Raw genomic sequence first — 17,730 nt, forward strand, 5'->3', positions numbered from 1 at the left:
CGACTTGGAGTTAGGAAAGACTTGATTTCAAAAGTATTTTCTATACTTACTAGCTGTATGACTATGAGTAAATTAATAAACACTTTTTAACCTGTTTCCTCATGTCTAAAATAAGAATAGTAATATCTGCAGCACCTACCTCTCCCAGGGCTGTTGTGGGAATTAAATGAGATATTGATACATGTAAAGCACTTTACAAACATTAAAATGCTGTGAAGCATCAGCTAATAAATGGACACTCCATTTTTTTCTTTCTCTTTTTTTGCTTGGGGGAGAGGCAGGAGCTAAACAAAAATTCATTTCTTATTCATTAGTTTTTCCTTGTATTAGTAAAAGTTGGTCATTGGAGGAAGACTCCTACTCTCCTCTCTTATCTCCCTTCCCCACCACCAGTAATCATAGGAAAATAAAGAATGGGGCATGGGCATGAGGAGCTACTGGAAGAGAAAACTATCAATTCAAGTTGGCTCCTTCTCTGCAACTTAGAGTTTTAGAGAGTTGCCAAAGGAAGAGAGAGGTTAATGACTTATCCACAGTCACACAGTGAATATCCGTCAAAGTCACTTCAATTCAGGTCCTTCTGGCCCCAGGGGCAGCACTTTATCTACATTATGCTTTCTCTCTGGCAAATAAAACAAATGCCAAAACTTTTAGAATTCAAATGTTAACTTGTTCAGTGAATTGGGGTTTTTGTTTGTTTTGGGGGGGGGATTGTTTTTAGCAAAAAAAAAAAAACAAAACAAAACAAGAAAACCATTGGAATAACCTTCTCTTTACCTTTATGCTAACAAAATAATAACCAGGGGTGACTAGGTGATGCAGTGAATAGAGAGCTGGCCCTGAAGTCAGAAGGACCTGAGTTCAACTGTGGCCTCAGACACTTGGGCAAGTCACTTAACCCCAATTATCCTGTCCTCCCCTCCTCCAAAAAAAAATAATAATAACCAACCAAAATTCTAAATTGTATTTTGAATAGAGCCCTTGTAACATTTTTAATAGCCTCAGCTCCAAATGTAGTATATTCATAAAGGTAAACTAAGGTCTCTGATTCACATTTCACTTTTTTTGAGGGGAGGGAATAAAAATAAATGGGCTGGTGATATTTTTGCATTGGACTGAATTTTCAGTGGATGACTATAGAATGTCCTTCTCTTCACACACATAAATAATTAAGAACAATACAAATATTGACCCAAATATCTAAGGACCCTAAAACTTTTAGCCTGTTTTCTTCTCTTAAGAATCTATCGGGGTGGCCAGGTGGCGCAATGAGTAAGAGCATTGGCCCCAGCGTCAGGAGACTTGGGATAGGTTCCAGCCTCAGATACATGGCACCCACACAAAAATAACTGGCCATGTAACCTTGAGCAAGTTACTTAACCCTGATTGCTTAAAAAAAAAAGATTCTATCATGCAGGGGTATCTAGGTGTTGCAGTGAATAGAGCACCGGCCCTGGAGTCAGGAGGACCTGAGTTCAAATTTGGCTTCAGACATTTAACACAAAACTAGCCATGTGACCTTGGGCAAATCACTTAACCCCAATTGCCCTACCTTCCCCCCTCCAAAAAGCAAATATATATATGTGTGTGTGTGTGTGTGTGTGTATGTACATATATATGTATGTGTGTATGTATGCATATATATACATACATATATATACATGCATACATATATATAGTAGGGAGGGGATGGAATAAGCATTTATAGAGTGCCTCCTAGTGACTGGTACTGTGCAAAGTATTTTTGAAAAATTATTTTACAAATACCATCACATCTGATCTTCACAACAACCCTATGAGGTAGAAGCTATAATAATAATAATGATAGCTGACATTTATATAACTTTTGTTGTGTGTCAGGTGCTTTAAAATTATTTCATTTATGATCCTCACGATAACCGGTAAGGTATTATTATTATCCTCATTTTAGAGGTGAGGAAACTGAAGCAAACAGATTAAATGACTTGCCAAGGTCACACAGAAAGCAAGTAAATATCTAAGGCAGGACTTGAACTGAGGTCTTCCTGAGTGCAGACCCAGCGTTCTATCCACTGTGCTGCCAAATAACCCTTTTCTACCATTCCATCTGGCCACCCATCTTACATTTCAAGGATGTCTATCCTATCCTTTTCTCATTATAATTTTGAGATAAAGGTACCAGATAAGAGCCCACAGAAACCCTTATTTATGAGTGGCATGATATAGTGAAAAGAGTCATAGGTTTGGAGTCAGAACATGGATTCAAGTCCTGGCCTTGCTACTTATTATCTGTGTAACTTTGGGCAAAATTATTTCACATCCTGTAATAGTAATGGAATTCAAAGATCCCCCTGTATTGGCTTGGTTTTTTGTTTGATTTCATTAAAACCCAGAGCTTGTTAATCCCACTTGTGGGATGGACTTGTTGATGTGAAAAGATAGGGCTGAACTGGGAGGAGCTGGTGACGTAGATTGGGAGAGACACAAGAGAGAGGCAGAAGAACTTTTTGGAAGCAGCACCTTTGGAGGCAGAGAGAGACTGAGAGGATTGCTGAGGGCCACTTTGAATTGCCCAGGACTTTGAGACCTGCCACCCAGAGCTGCCAAGGACTGAGGAGACATGGCTGTTATGCTGGTACTTTGTCTGTCTGTTTTGATGTTGTTTTGGCAAATTTGTCCACTGGTGAAGGACAGTGCTGTTGTTGCAGAACTGTTGGAACCTTGCTATTGGTTCAGAGCTACTGAGACTGTTCTGCAGACAGAGTGAATACTGTCCACTGGTGAAGGACAGTGCTGTTGTTGCAGAAGTCTTGGAAACTTGCTGTTGGTTCAGAAGCTCTGAAGAAGGATTTTCTTGTTGTATGTTTAAAGAAATCCTAGAAGAGGGTTTTGCTAATGTTTTCAGGGGTCCTAGGACTGTTCTGCAGACAGAGAATGAATTAATGAAGAGACTGGCAATGTATCTTGTGGCCTTGCTAAGCTTTGTCTCCCCAGGAACAAAGATTGCTGAGAACTTGCCTCATGTCAAGATGAAGAAAAGACCTCCATTTGGGTATTAAGTGCTGTGCTTAAACTTGTTGAAACTCTGGGGTAGATTCAATTGTGATCCAGGGCTGGGGAACTTTTGACCTTTTTGTGTTCTATGATTGAACAAATGAACGTACTTTACTTATGATTGGAAACTAATCTCCATTTGAGAACAGGGGCTTTGTGATAGCCTAAATGAGGTACAGCCTAGGGGTGGAGTAGTATTTAGGACAGGGACTTTGTAATTGATTAAATGAATATAATGTCCTGGGGTGGGGTAGTACTTGATTAAATCAGGTAGTACTTGGAGATTATTGAATCACACTTGGTAAATGCTGTATTTTGAATGATGTCATATTTTGATTCCCTCTGTTCTTAATTTGTCACTGAATAAAATGGAGAGCACCTATGCTGGTATTCTGAACCTTGGGAAGTTGCCTTTGCTTGGCATTACATTACACATCCCTAGGTCTCAGTTTCCTTGTCTGTAAAGTAGGTATAAGAAAAGTGAGGCATATGCTCTAAGAGGTCCCTTCCAACTCTAAATCTCATGATGTTAAGCTCCTCCTCTCCCCCACCCCCATCCCATTCAACATCATCACCCACAGTGAATTGTTGGTTTCATATTGCACTAATACAAGATTTCTTTCTATGAAACTAGTTTGGGTTGTAGGAAAGAGTTTTAGTATTTGGAATCTATTTAGAGGAATAGACTTATAAAACTTGGGGGTGAGACAAACAGTGCTGGAATTATTTTTCTTAAGTTGAATTTGTCAGGGGACATCAGAGTATATTAAATTTTCAGTGACAGGCACAGTGACTGACCCTTGACTGTCACAGATGGTAAGGAGAATCAATTTAGTCCCCAGGCACTGTCCCTTGGAAATGCACATAGTTATATAATTGTGCTCAGCTCACATTTATCTAGGTTATCTTAATGGCAAAGAGATCTATAATTACCTGTTTATGGCAAAAGGATTATCCATAACACCACAGCTTCAAGGTTTAGAAATGTATTTATAGAAAAAAAGTAATCCTTCCTATTTAAGGACAATGTGGGGTGTTTTTCCCCCTACAGTGGAATTATTGTCATTTCAAGTTATTGTTTTCTAATGTTTGATGTATGCTATTGATATTGTTCTATTCTGATGCCTCATCGCAGTGAGGAAGTGACCTTGAGTGTTTAGAAGCTATGCCAGCAGAGCCCAAGGCCTGGTAAATTCTTTTCAAACTGGAAAGATTTCAGGCATGGGTTTGACAATCAATTATATGCTCTGGTTTAGACTCATGTATATTCTATATTTTTTTGGAGGGCAATTGGGGTTAAGTGACTTGCCCAAGGTCACACAGCTAGTTTTGTGTTAAGTGTCTGAGGCCAGATTTGAACTCAGGTCCTCCTGACTCCAGGGCTGGTGCTCTATTCACTGTGCCACCTAGCTGCCCCTACTAATGTGTATTTTAAAAGGCTCATTACTTAATTGTGTTCACCAAGGAAAGTTTGGGGTACGGGGATTGGTGAGGTGGAGTTTTTAAGAGACAATTGCTAAAGACTATCTAAATTTTCAGTTTAGGGGGATTGAGAGGATGGGTTATAATTTGCCTTGGTAAAAGGGATTTCTACACCAATGAAATCATAGGTCATTGATGTATTGTAGAACCATTGTTTTAGCTCAATGAGTTTATCCTACATTACCCGGTCACCATTGGGCCTCAAGTACACAGGCAATGACAGGTAGAAAATTTAAACTAAAATAATCTTCACTATTGAATGTGGAAAACAGCATAGCTCTGACACAAATGTGACAGAAAAAAATGTATTAATTACATGGTAAGCCATGAGGACCAAAGAGCAGTTTCTTCTTTCTTGGAATTCTCTCTGCCTCAAGTCAAGAGACTTGCAATTTATAGTGTTTAGAACCTCAAAGTTAAATTTCACAGAAAGATTAAAGCAAAGGTGCACTTCATTTTGGAAGTTTGGTTTAAAAAAAACAAACCCATAGAAATGTCTATGTTGGGAGTTGTACAGTTGGAGACAGAAGGTCTGGCTACATTGGAAAAACCAAGGTCAAGTCCAGGGTAGAACAAAAAGGTCACCTCTCTTGATTTAGTCCAGAACAAAACTACCTGCTTTGGTTAACAAAAAGATAATCCTTCTGAAACTCTTCCCACAAAGGATTCCCCCCACTTCAACTTAGGGGAATATTCAAAGGTAAATTCAAGAGACATTTCTCTTCATTTAGTTAAAGATATTTCTTCTAGTTTGGTCACCAGAGACAAGATAAAAGCTTTTTTAGTTTTCTAGATCTTCCTTGAACTTGATTGTCTTTTATTACAGAAAACTGAAAGATCTTCGATAAGAATGAAACTAGCATATTTTCTCTTTGGCATTTTGAAGAAATACAAATAAGGCTTTATGTACAAATTGAGACTAAGGATTTTAGACTAGGACATTATTTTAATATTCTATCAGAATATTTCAGAATATAAAAAGAAGCCTTAGTGTAAAAAAGAAAGTAAAATTTTAAATCCAAATTGCCTAGTTTACTCCATTACAATGCATTCAATAATTGTAGGTTCCTTGCAGATATGAGTGATATTTTTACTAATCTTATCAATTGATAACTATTAATCCCCTAGAATACTGTATGTATAGTAAATACTCTGTTCACAAAGAATAAAATTGCTTCTGTCAAAATAGTCTCTAGTGAAAGGACTTCTGCTTAAAATAATTAAGAAAAGGGGCGGCCAGTGAGTAAAAGCGCTGGCCCCAGAGTCGGGAGACCTGGGATTGGTTCCAGCCTCAGATACTTAACACCCACACAAAATAACTGGCCATGTAACATTAAGCAAGTTACTTAATCCCAATTGTTTTAAAAAAAATAATAAATAAGAAAATAACTGTAGTTTTTAAATTACTTTTGAATAATAGTGGCATGGTCCAATTTAGGATTAGCAGAACCACATAAATTACAGTATTAACTAGGTTAAAATTTTTTTTTAATGGAAAAGTAAAGATTTAGAAATAGTGAAGTTGGGATAGCTAGATGGAACAGCCCTGGAGTCAGGAGAGCCTAAATTTGAATACAGTCTCAGACTAGACACCTGACACTTACTAGAGGTATGACCCTGGACAAGTCACTTAACCTCAATTGCCTTGCTTTAAAAAAAGAAAAGAAACAATGAAGTTATAGGATCTTGGAGCTGAAAGGAACTTTAGAGATCCTAGGCCAACTCCCTCCTTGTTGCACATGGAAACTTGGGAACCAGTTCTTTGCTCTTTCCATTTCTCTGATGTCTTTCATATCAGGATTTTTTTTTAGTCTCTAAGGAAGTGAGTAACAGATTTAGAAGTAATCAAAGGTTTAAAGTGTTTCCAAAGAGTAGTTACTGTCAGGGTCACCTCCTTGGCATAGAGGTCAGAAGCAATTTTTTCAAAAAAACCTCTAGGTACTATCTTTGATTGCTACCACTACTGCTATAAAATTCCTCTCCATTCCTAAAATCCATGTGGGGCTCACAAATTTTGTCTCTCTGCCCACTCTAATTTTTCTATCACTGGCAACACTGTACCATTCTTCTTTCCTGTTGTTGAAAATTCAGTTAGTTTAATAGAAACAGGCCTGTATCCTTCATGTTGCTACCACAAGGCAGGCACCCCATCCTACATCTACAGTTTCAGAACAACAGCAGTGCAACCTAACGATTCTTACAGTGGAATGTCAGTTTCTTGAAGACAAAACCATTGCATGTGTTTGGAATTCCCAGCACCTAGTTCAGGACCTTGCACATAGAGAGGCCTAATAAATGTTGGCTGAATTGAATTGACTCTCAAAATAGTTTAGTGACTAGAACACTGGAATGAGAAACTCAGTTTCAATGTTGCCTGTTTTCCCTTGGATATATCATGTCAACTCCGTAAGCCTCAGTTTCCTCACCTCTAAAAGGAGACTAGATGACATGATCTCCAACATCTCTTCCAGTTCTAAATACCATGACGGAACACAGAAGCCAATTCAATCTCCATATAAGGTTGTTACCGTAACAACCTTATATGGAGATTGAATTGGCTTCTGTGTTCCTCCCCATCAACTAAAATGTAAATGGACCTTTTTGAAAGAGCACAGTTTTTTAGTAGTAACCTTAAATTCAGCCTTTCTACTATGATTTCTGGGTTGTTCTCTCAAGGAACCTCCATGTTTACAAGACAACTACTCTTCTATTTTTTCCCTCAAGTCCTATACTATATGAGCTAAACTATATAAGCTTAAATAAGATTTCAAAAGCCTGTGAAGGTTTTTAATTACTTACAGAATTGGTTGGCCAGATGGTTGAACATAATTAAAATAATAACATTTTCAAAGGAATTTTTAAAATGTCGTCAAAGTTTCAAAATCAAGGCATTTCATTTTGTGATTTACAATTCATGGTACAATGAGAAAGATTTCCTTCCTTTTCACTGTTTTGCACATTCAAGGCCTAAAAACTGTTTGCTAGTGATAATATTTAAACGACTACTTACCTCACTTATTTTCTGGCACCTGAAAATCTATGCTTAGACTTCTACTTAAAGTTTTCTGCCCCCTGTTAACATGGAAACATCTCCCAGTGTAATAACTGTGAAGTCTTATCAGTCATTCATGCATTAACATGAATCAGTTTAGCTTACCTTTTCTTTTTGGAAATTTTGCTAGCTATAAGGAGTGGATACTTAGTGCTTGGAATCATAGAAGGAAGGATGAAGAAGGCAGGGATTAAAGATCATAGATTTGAACCTAGAAAGAACCTTATAAGTCATATAATCTAACCTCCTTCATTTTACAAATGAGGAAATTGAGTCTCAGAGAGGCTAAATTACCTGAGGTAATACAGTATTGAGTAACAGAATTCAGACTTCAACCTAAATCCTCTGACTCCAAATTTATTATTCTATCAATTAAGACCAGTCTGGTTACAAAATCACTTTCTTTATGAAATTTTTTCTTTTATTTTTTTTATTTGAATCTTCTCATACAAAATGACTAACATGGAAATGTTTTACATAATTACTCATGTAACCTATATCTGATTGCTTACGTGAGGAGGAAGGATATAGGATATCTATAAAGATTTATAGAGGGAGGAAAGGATAGAATTTAGAACTCAAAACTTTAAATAAAAATATGAAAAATTTAAAAAAAAAGACTCCTAGGAATTAGATAAATTCTGTGGTCTCTTCCAGTTCTAAATTCTATTAAATCTACAGCTAGGTAGCCTAAGGGATTGAATGCTGGTCAAGAAGACTCATTTTCCTGATCTCCTGTCTGGCCTCAGACATTTATTGACTTTGTGATCCTGGGTAAGTGACTTCACTTAGCCCTGTTTGCCTCAGTTTCCTCATCAGTAAAATGAATCAGAGAAGGAAATGACAAAGTACTCCTGTATCTTTACCAAGAAAACCCCAATTGGGGTCATGAAGAGTTGGACACAACTGAAAAGTGACCGAACAGTCTAGTCCAACCTTCATTTTGCAAACAAGAAGGACTGAGGTCTAGAGATTTGAGGTAATTTGGCCAAATTTATACAAATCACCTAAAAAGGAGCATTCTCCTTGGCTATTAGCAGCAGAGCCTGTTGGATTTATTTCTTTTGGATAAAAATCTTCAAGAAAAAAATTCCTTATTCATAATTAAAGTAAAAAAGAAGGAAAGAGGAAGAAAGGTAATCATTCCTTAATGCAGTATTTTTGTGCAGTTGTGAGCTATATTCTTTCTTAGAGCATTTTTTTCTCTCTATATCCCAAGCATATAAGATAGTACTTTGCAAATACTAGGAATACTTGGCTTGAATGAATTGAATTAATGGGAGAAGAGAAGGAACCATTGAGAACAAATAAGGACCTTCAACATTTTGGGGGGGTAGGACCCCAATAATATGAAAAAATAAAAAAACAATAACAGCACAGTGAATGAATGTATAAATGATATCCAGTGTAGTAGATGCTCAAGAAATATATCTTGAATGAATGAAGGAATTTCAGTGTTCTTGTTGTAATATAAAAAATGTTGTGCTGGTAAATGTTCAACAACGGGGGGGGGGGGGGAGGAGGGGAAGGATCGGGAATAGCTTAATCTACATTATTTTACATGTCTCCATTACTTTCTTAAATCTATAAATGAGCACAACAGTAAATCTAGCTCTGATTTGTAATGTTGCCAATTTGTAAAATGTAAATGCTCACACTGCAAATATAACAATTGAAAGCTATTACGAGTTGGATCCAACTGTACATCCTGAAAGTCTGTTAACTAAATATTTGGTACCTTCAAGCAATTCTCACACCCCTCCCTTCCCCTCTCCCATCCCCAAGGGTCACTGTACCCTATTATTTTTTAAATAAGCACCTCTCCAGTCCTCTGAGATGCAGGCCTGACTTTGGGCAGGTACATCCTTCACTCCAATTCTCCATTTCCCATTGCCTTTTGCAATACCCCTTACAAATCACAGGCTGCAAATGGAGACCTCCTGAATTTTCAGGGAATTCAACTCAAGAGGGTATTGCATATAAAATCCAGTGCTTCCAATATTTTCAAGTACCCACACCAAGAAGATAAGATTTCTATCTGAATATTCCTCTCCATCCACAGTGCAAGTGGCCCCTTTTGAAAGAGCAGAATTTTTTAGTAGCGCCCTTAAACACAACCTTTCTACTATGAATTCTGGGTTGTTCTCTGAAGGAATTTCCATGTTTACAAGACAACTACTCTTTTTATATCTTCCCCCACCACCTCTGCACTACACAGCTGCATTCTATGTGTTATTTCCAAGAACATTATTTTCTCTAACAAAGAATATAGAACCATTTCTTCATGATCATTAACGAGGGCCAAAGGTAATAGTTTGAGCCCCTTAAATTAATGAGAAAATAAACCAGTAAGACAAAAGTGCAAATTTTAGAAAAAACATATTTCTACAGAAGGTGCTAAAGCCTTCCTCTTCCCAATTAATTTGAATAAATAAATCTAAGAAACTATATAAGCTTAAATAAGATTTCAAAAGCCTGTGAAGTTTTTAATTACTTACTGAATTGATTGGCCAGATGGTTGAACATAATCAAAATAATAACATTTTCAAAGGAATTTTTAAAATGTCGTCAAAGTTTCTAGGGCATAAAAGTATCAAGGCATTTCATTCTGTGGTTTACAGAAATTGGTTTACATATTTTAAGTATATTGCTGGGGGGGGGGGAGGGTTTCCTTGACAAACTTTATAGAGTAATGCTCTATTTAATTGAAGGTGAGACTAGTGATTTCATCTTCCTGGAATACACCTCAAAACCAGAAGAAAACAAGACTGAAACAATTGTCAAAGTCTGTATAGTAAAGCATAGATGAGTCTTTCAGGGCCCCTCTCACAGCACCTATTTATTCTATCTTTACATACAATTCGAAAAAGGCATGTGGGTTTCAACCTCATAGGAAGACTGTTATTGTTCAGTCATTTTCAGTTGTGTTAGACTCTTCTGTGACCCTATTTGGGGTTTTCTTGGCAGAGATACTGGAGTAGTACCATTTCTTTCTCCAGCTCATTTTACAGATGAGGAAACTGAGGCAAACAGAGTTAAGCAACTTTCCCCATGGTCACACAGCTAGTAAATGTTTGAGGTCTGATTTGAACTCAGTTCATTCTGACTCCAGGCTTGGCCTTCTATCCAATGTACCACCTAGTTGCCCCCATAGAAGACTAGAAGGTGATTGTTTCTGCCCATCAGAGAAACAGCTATGATTCTGGTTGAGAGAAGCAAAAAGTACCATAGGACAGCAAAGGTAGAGCTGCAAAAACTATGAATCTGACCCTAGATCTTAGCCCTTTGGGGTCATTTAGTGTAGACAGATAGTTCTGCCCTCCTTAATGACCCTTGAGGTTATACAGATCCCTATGGTATCTTACAAGAGGTGGTGGTGTTGCTTTTGCTGCTGCTTTTGGTGTGTTGGTGCTGCTGCTGCTGCTGTGTGTGTGTGTGTGTGTGTGTGTGTGTGTGTGTGTCGTTTGTCCTTCCTTCTCCAAGAAGACCATGGCATCAGGAAGGTTATACCATGACTTGCAAGTGAATTGGATTTAAGTGAGCCAGGACTGTGCAAACTCAGTAGCCTCACTTTCTCCTCTGGAGCCATCTGGGTTCAGTGGCTAGACATAGCTGGTATTCAGAATGATGGTTCTGATCCATGAGGAAAAAATTAAATTATGTCCAATACATTCTATTCAAGAAGTTAGAGAAGTGTTTATGTCTCTTAGAAAAAAGTGTGAGTGTTTAAGAACCTCCCTGAGGGTACTGGATAAATGAGTTGTTTGGATGTTTACTAATGAGGTGCTCAACTTCATAGTGACCAAACCTCCAAGAGTCTAAGTTCTATTTCACCACCAGCCCCTCCTTCCAATAAAATTAGTTTCCATCTTCTGGGCAAAGTCCTGATGAGTTATAAAAGTTAGTGTGAAACAAGGCAAAGGAATAAAAAGGATTTATCACCATCTAGCTTGGGGTTATATAAAGTAGCTTCCTTAGATTATTCAATTCTCTCATTTTTATTCAAACTCCAAATTGTTGCGGTTTTTTTTAAATTTACTTAGTGAAGGAAACATTCATCTTATTTTATGATGAAACCTAAATCTTTCTCAGAAAGAACTTGGATCTCTTATCAAGTTAGAAAACACCAAGTCTTTTTTAATTTTTAAATAATTCTCTCAGAATTTGAAGACTGGCCTTCTGGCAGTGACTACTGCAAACAGAGAAACTGGTTGCTTCTCCTGTTTTCCCATCCTATGGGTATCAGTCAGTGCACTCAAGACCATTCTGAGATTCTCACAACAGGAAAGGTTTAGGCACAAGGGTGGAGAATCTGGGGCCAGTAGGGCCACATTGAGGCCACATGTGGCCCTCTAGGTCCTGAAGTGTGGCCCTTTTGATGGAGTCCAAGTTTTACAGAACAAATCCTTTTATTAAGAGGACTTGTTCAGTGAAGTCTGTATTCAGTCAAAGGGCCACACTTGAGGACCTAGAGTAGAGGGCCACATGTAGCCTCAAGGCCCCAGATTCCCCACCCTTTATTTAGGGAATAGAATGGTGCTATAATACCAGTCTAGATTAGCACTGGAATGAAAGGCTCTCAAACCAATGCACGGTGGCTTCAGATAATTTTCTCTTGTTGGCTAAACTAAGAATAAAAATTAATAATAATAGCTAATAATTATGTAGTGCTTACTACACGCCAGGCACCATGCTGAGTGCCTTATAATTATGATCTCATTCTCCATGCCAGGCACTATGCGAAGTGTTTTACAATTATTATCTCATTTGTACCCTGAAAAATAGGTTCTATTATATAAAATCTCCATTTTGCAGAAGAGGAAGCCGATATAGACAGAGATTAAGTGACTTGCCCAGGGTCACACAGCTAGTTAGGGTCTATAGCTAGATTTTAACACAAGATTTCCTGCCTCTAGGTCCAACATTCTATTCACTGTGCTACCTAGCTACCTCTAATGTTTTCTGAATATTTCCTTAAAGATGCTTAAGACTTTCCATCACAGATATGGAACATTTTCTCAAGGAGTGGGGGGCAGAAGTCACAGGTTCTTAGATCTGCTTTACTAGGAAAGATAGCTGAAGTTTAAGGGGTCAACAATCTTTTTAAATTACATTCACTAGTTCAGGGGAAAAGTTAGCACACTGATCTTCAGAGAAAATCCAAAGAAAATAGAGAAAATACAAGCAGAGAAATAAAGACCAACACACAGGGCTTCTACCTGTCTGAGAAATTAGCACAGATCAACAGACAGATCCAACTGTCTGACCAAGGCAATACATGCATAGTTACCAGAGAGAGAAGCACTAATATCTGGGTTTTGGGGGGAAGGTGGGGGGGTTACTCCTTAACGGCTTTTCAGAGTCCCAGGGTCTCAGCTGGTCAAATCATAGGAACACTCTTCCAATGAAAAGCTAACCTCAGATTGTAATTATGGCAGTGCATAATTAGAGATTAACAAAAGGTATGAAAACCTTCCTACAAGCAAGCCTCCCCTAAGCACTTTTCCCTTAATGAGCTCTGTTGTTAATGAGGCCTATTAATGGACAGGGAAGATCTTAAATCCCATTAACATTACATTCAGCCCACTGTAACACCATTCATACCCATAGCAGTTTCGATGAATATGCATATGTATTCCCAGGGTTTGTTAGCAAAACACAATAAATCCTCCTCCTCCAAGACAAAACCAAAGCATTTGGGACATTGCTATTAGGATACCAAAAAGCAAGGTTTAGTAAGATACTCATTACCAATACAGGAGTGCCAACATAGCAAACGGTCCCTCCATCAAGTCTTCCCACAAGCAAGCTCCCCTAGATAAACTGTTCCCTCCAATCTGCTTCTCTCTCAGTGGTGTGTCTCTCTCCATCCACATCTCTCCCTCCTCGAAATGCAATACACACACACACACACACACACACACACACACACACACACACACACACAAAACACACACATAGTTATGTAGTTATATACTGTTTAATAATATATTAATTAATTAATAATTAATATAAAAGTATAATATATATACTGTTTCCAATCAAAGACTTGATTGGCTTAGTGCTGAGAAGCTTAGAAATCAGTATTTAATTGGAAAGGTGTGGGGATCCCTGTGGCCCAGAGACTAATTGGCTCCACATGAAGCCTATTAATGGGCAGGGAAGATCTTATATCCCCTTAACCTTACAGTTAGTTGTAGGAAACATAATATCCAACACTGCTTTGCCATTTACTATGTTATGATCTTGGGCACTACTCTATTCAAGAAACTTCGATGGCTCCCTTTTGTCTTTGGGATAAAATACAAATTCTTCTGATAGGCATTTAAAGCGCTTTTCAATCTAATTACTCATTACTCCCTGTCATGCTCTCTGGGCTTCAGCCCAACTGCAGTACTTGTAATAATTTTCTGTCTTTCATTTTAGAACCTTTGCACAGGCTGTCTTCCATGCCTGGAAATGCTCTCTATCTTTACTTTCTCCTCTTGGAAACTCTAGTTCCCTACCTGTCTCAGGTCAAGTAACTGAGAATAAGTTATGTCACTTATAAAGCTTTTTGATTTCTCTGATTTTCTCTAATTTCTGCTTTTTCTTTTTTCATTTATAAAGCTTTTTACTCTGTTTGGACTTTGTCTTCTGGAATTACTTTGAATTTATTTTGTATTTCTTTTGTTTTGAATCATGTAAACTCATTGAGTATAGGGACTGTTGATTTTGTATTTGCATAGAGCACCTAGGCTAAACACTTAATAAATGTTTGATTTATTGATGAGGGAATGAATGAATGAAATATAATTCATTATATACTTACTATGTAAAATTACTATGCTAATTGCTTAGAATATAAATGAAAAAAGTGAGAAAGTAGTTGTTTTGGGGGACTTCACATTCTAATAGGGAGAGAGAAAACAGGTTAAGGCTGAAGTGTGGCTAAAAGTGACTCATGGAGATTAGGGTGCAGCAGCAGGGTAGAGGGTAAGGCCAAGTGATCCAAATGGTAAGACATCTGGTTTGGCTAAAGTGTAGAAAAGATAAGGACACACATCTGTTTTTAGTGATATTTCTTTTGATAAAAACTTTTGATAAAATTGATAAAAGAATATACATTTGTGATGCTTCACCATTTGACAATGCCAAAGACTCTGGTGATAAAAATCTTCTCTCTCAGGTCTTTAATATTTGTGGCTGCTGAGGAGGCAGGGGCTGCACACCAGCAGAAGAAGCTGTTAGGGATATATCTCCATTAGAGTTGCTTTGCTGGATGATACTTGCAGGGTTGAGCTGGAGGTAGAGATGGTGACCTGAGGGGGAGGAGGAAAGGGGTCAGAGGATTTTCAGGATTTAGGGTCCTGGCTAGACTGAGAAATTCTGATCTGGAAAAGACTTTAAAGGTCATATTATTGATTATGTAGTCCTCATATTATGGATGAGGAAATGAAGGCTCAAACAAATTGTCACATAGGTAGTGACCAACAAAGCTGGGATTCGAACCCGAATCCTCCCATTCCAAATCCAGCGCTCTCTCCACAATCAACTGCTGCCCTTACATTATTAAGTGAATTATTCCACTGAGGTTGAGAGGCTTGCTTATTGAGGATATGAAAGTTGAAATGCTCTGTATCAAAATTGTCCTTTGATGTTTGAAGTTATTCCTGACATTTCTTCTCGGGAGCCTGAGCACAGCTTTAAAGATGGAGAGGTGGCACGTGGGGAGTCTGTCAGATTGTATCAGGGCTTGTTGCCACCTCCACCACTGCTTTCAGACCTTTGATTACTTAGCAGTGGGTTTGTTCAGGAGGAACCATCCCATCCATGACTGCTGTGTGTTGGTGCTGGCAGCCCACCAGCTGCTATGATTACTGCTGTCACTTCCCAGTTGGCATTGGGATTGATTTTATACTCTTTCAGAAGGACATTCTAGCATTTCTTCTTCATGCTTTGAATGGGATTACACTGCTTCTGCTCCCTGTGAAGCTAATACATAACTAGTTTCAGATCTGCTTTCCAAATTCAGCCATACAGGGAGTTTTGCTTCAGAGCTTGTGGGCTGACTGAATTCTCTAACCTAATGGCATCATTGGTAGCTTAGCCCTACTTTTGAGCAGTAAACATGACATGATGTTGGTGTGAATGACCCAGATTCAAAATCCTAATCAAATGGATCCAGATATTGCATATTACATTGTTGGAAGGTCCCTTTGTGATATCATGTAAAAAGAAAGTGTATATTCATATCTATTATTATCAGTCTTGAGGTATAGGCCTTATTCAAGTTGGTCCTATGATGATTTAGGTTCATTGATGCTTGTAGATGATTCTAGCAGTTAATAAAAGGTTTACTTAGCCATAACATAAAAAAAGATATTAAAAAACATCAGGAATGGGGTGAGGATGGAAGTCGGAGGGCTCACTTCCTTATGGAAACAGAAGTGCAGGGTGAAGTTAGGGTCTTTTGACATCAGCCAAATCTGAAGAACTGTAGGTAGGTGGGTCTATTCATGACCTTAGATGACCAGGAAACCATATCAACTCAGAAGAAACTAGGTCACACAGTCAATAGTCCTGGGCCTTGAGCTTTAGCCCCCCAGGCCAACATGGTCTTAGAGGGCAGCTTCCTTAATTTTTACACAAGAATTACCCTGATTTATATGGAGGATCAGAACCCTGCTAGATATTTATCCTATCATAATCACTCATGATAAGCTTTCACAATTATCTATAGAATGCATTCATTTATTCAGAGATCTTTAAATACCCCATAAGTAAATGAATATTTTTGTCCTTATTTTGTCTAATTGGGAAAAACAAAAGCATAAAACTGGTGAGTTCATTGTTTGCATTATTAGAAAATCCCACACTACTATTTCTAATCGTGTCTGTTACTACTTCTAGACAACTCACTCCCCCATATCAGTTCTTTGGGTTCCATATGTTTTACTTCAGTTTTCCAACTAATGTACCAAATATCCAGCTACTGCCTTGGTTCTAGCCAGACTGAGTATTCAAGAAAAGTCAAATTATACAAGCACGTTTAGTAGAATAAATATGAGTGTTCCCCCAAATAGATAAGCACAGCTAAACAGCTATTTCCTAATTCTGAGTTCTTTTTTGATATATGTGACAAAGAAAAATTGTATTTATGGCAAATTTCCCTTTCCCATAACTCTGTTCCATTAAAAACAGAGCAGAATTGTTGGCCTTTCAGCACAGGAACTAGTTTTATTTTGTTTTTGCATTCCACATAGTAGGTATTTAGCAAAATATTGAGCTGAGCCACTGCCAATCTTTAGATTTAGAAGGTTTTGCAATTTAAGGTTGGATATCAGGATATATTAATCCATTTTCTTTGTGAAATGTTGACAGGTTTGCCCTCCCCGTATATGAGAGCCTCTGAAAAAATGAAGCCCATTGAAGAAGCTGTTGAAGATGATGTCTTTGAGCCAGAATCTCCAGTTAAAAATAAAGTTCGTTGATTGTACCCAAGCATACAAAGGGTTCAAGATTAAGGAGACTTTGTAACTCTGGTCAATTAAAAAAAAAAGTCTTCTTGAAGAGATCCTGAAAGCTACCAGCACTTTTCTTTTTTTTTTTTTTATTACTTTCAAACTGAACTACCATGATAAATCCAGATTCTTGAAATTTGGCAGTCGATGATGACAAGGTTTTTTTTAACTCTTTTTTTTCTTTTTTACCATTCAACTTTTTAATAGTTAATTTTACTATATATCTTGATTGAGCAAAATTCTATTTAGACCTACAAATGTTCATGTTTTCTAGACATTTTATAACTTAGCCAACATTCTTATTATTAATTGGTATAGAATTTCCCATCATTTATTTTAATAACTTACATTTACATAGAGCTTTGTGGTTATGACATCTTTAACATATATTACCTTATCTGATTCTCCCAGCATCTCTGTGAGGTAGGTAGTGCAAATGCACATTATTTTCTCTATTTTACAGAGGAAGAAACTGAGGCTCAGAGAGGTTATATGACTTGCTGAAAGTCACATGTCTAGCTAGTAATTGGTGGAGTCTACATTTGAACTCAGGTCTTCTGACTCCTACAATACTCTAATATAGTTTATGAAACAGTGTATCAGCAATGCCATATTCACAATGCCTATAGAGATTACAAATATGCTGATATAATTATCCAT

General features: G+C 37.6%; 1 protein-coding gene across 1 annotated transcript in view; it reads left to right on the forward strand.

Annotated features, from left to right (window-relative positions):
- POPDC1 (popeye domain cAMP effector 1) overlaps positions 1-17,124 on the forward strand; it is a 136,679-nt gene extending 119,555 nt beyond the window's left edge. The window contains exon 12 of the mRNA XM_069077134.1: positions 16,931-17,124. Within this exon, the coding sequence (XP_068933235.1) occupies positions 16,931-17,040 (110 nt within the window). The 3' untranslated portion in view covers positions 17,041-17,124. The remainder of the gene's footprint in view (positions 1-16,930) is intronic.
- Positions 17,125-17,730: the final 606 nt, after the last annotated feature.

Source organism: Petaurus breviceps, unplaced genomic scaffold (genome assembly GCF_028583685.1).
Source record: "Petaurus breviceps papuanus isolate PSGF00001 unplaced genomic scaffold, PetGlider_PUasm1.0 90977, whole genome shotgun sequence".
In the NCBI taxonomy this organism is placed as follows: Eukaryota; Metazoa; Chordata; class Mammalia; order Diprotodontia; family Petauridae; genus Petaurus; species Petaurus breviceps.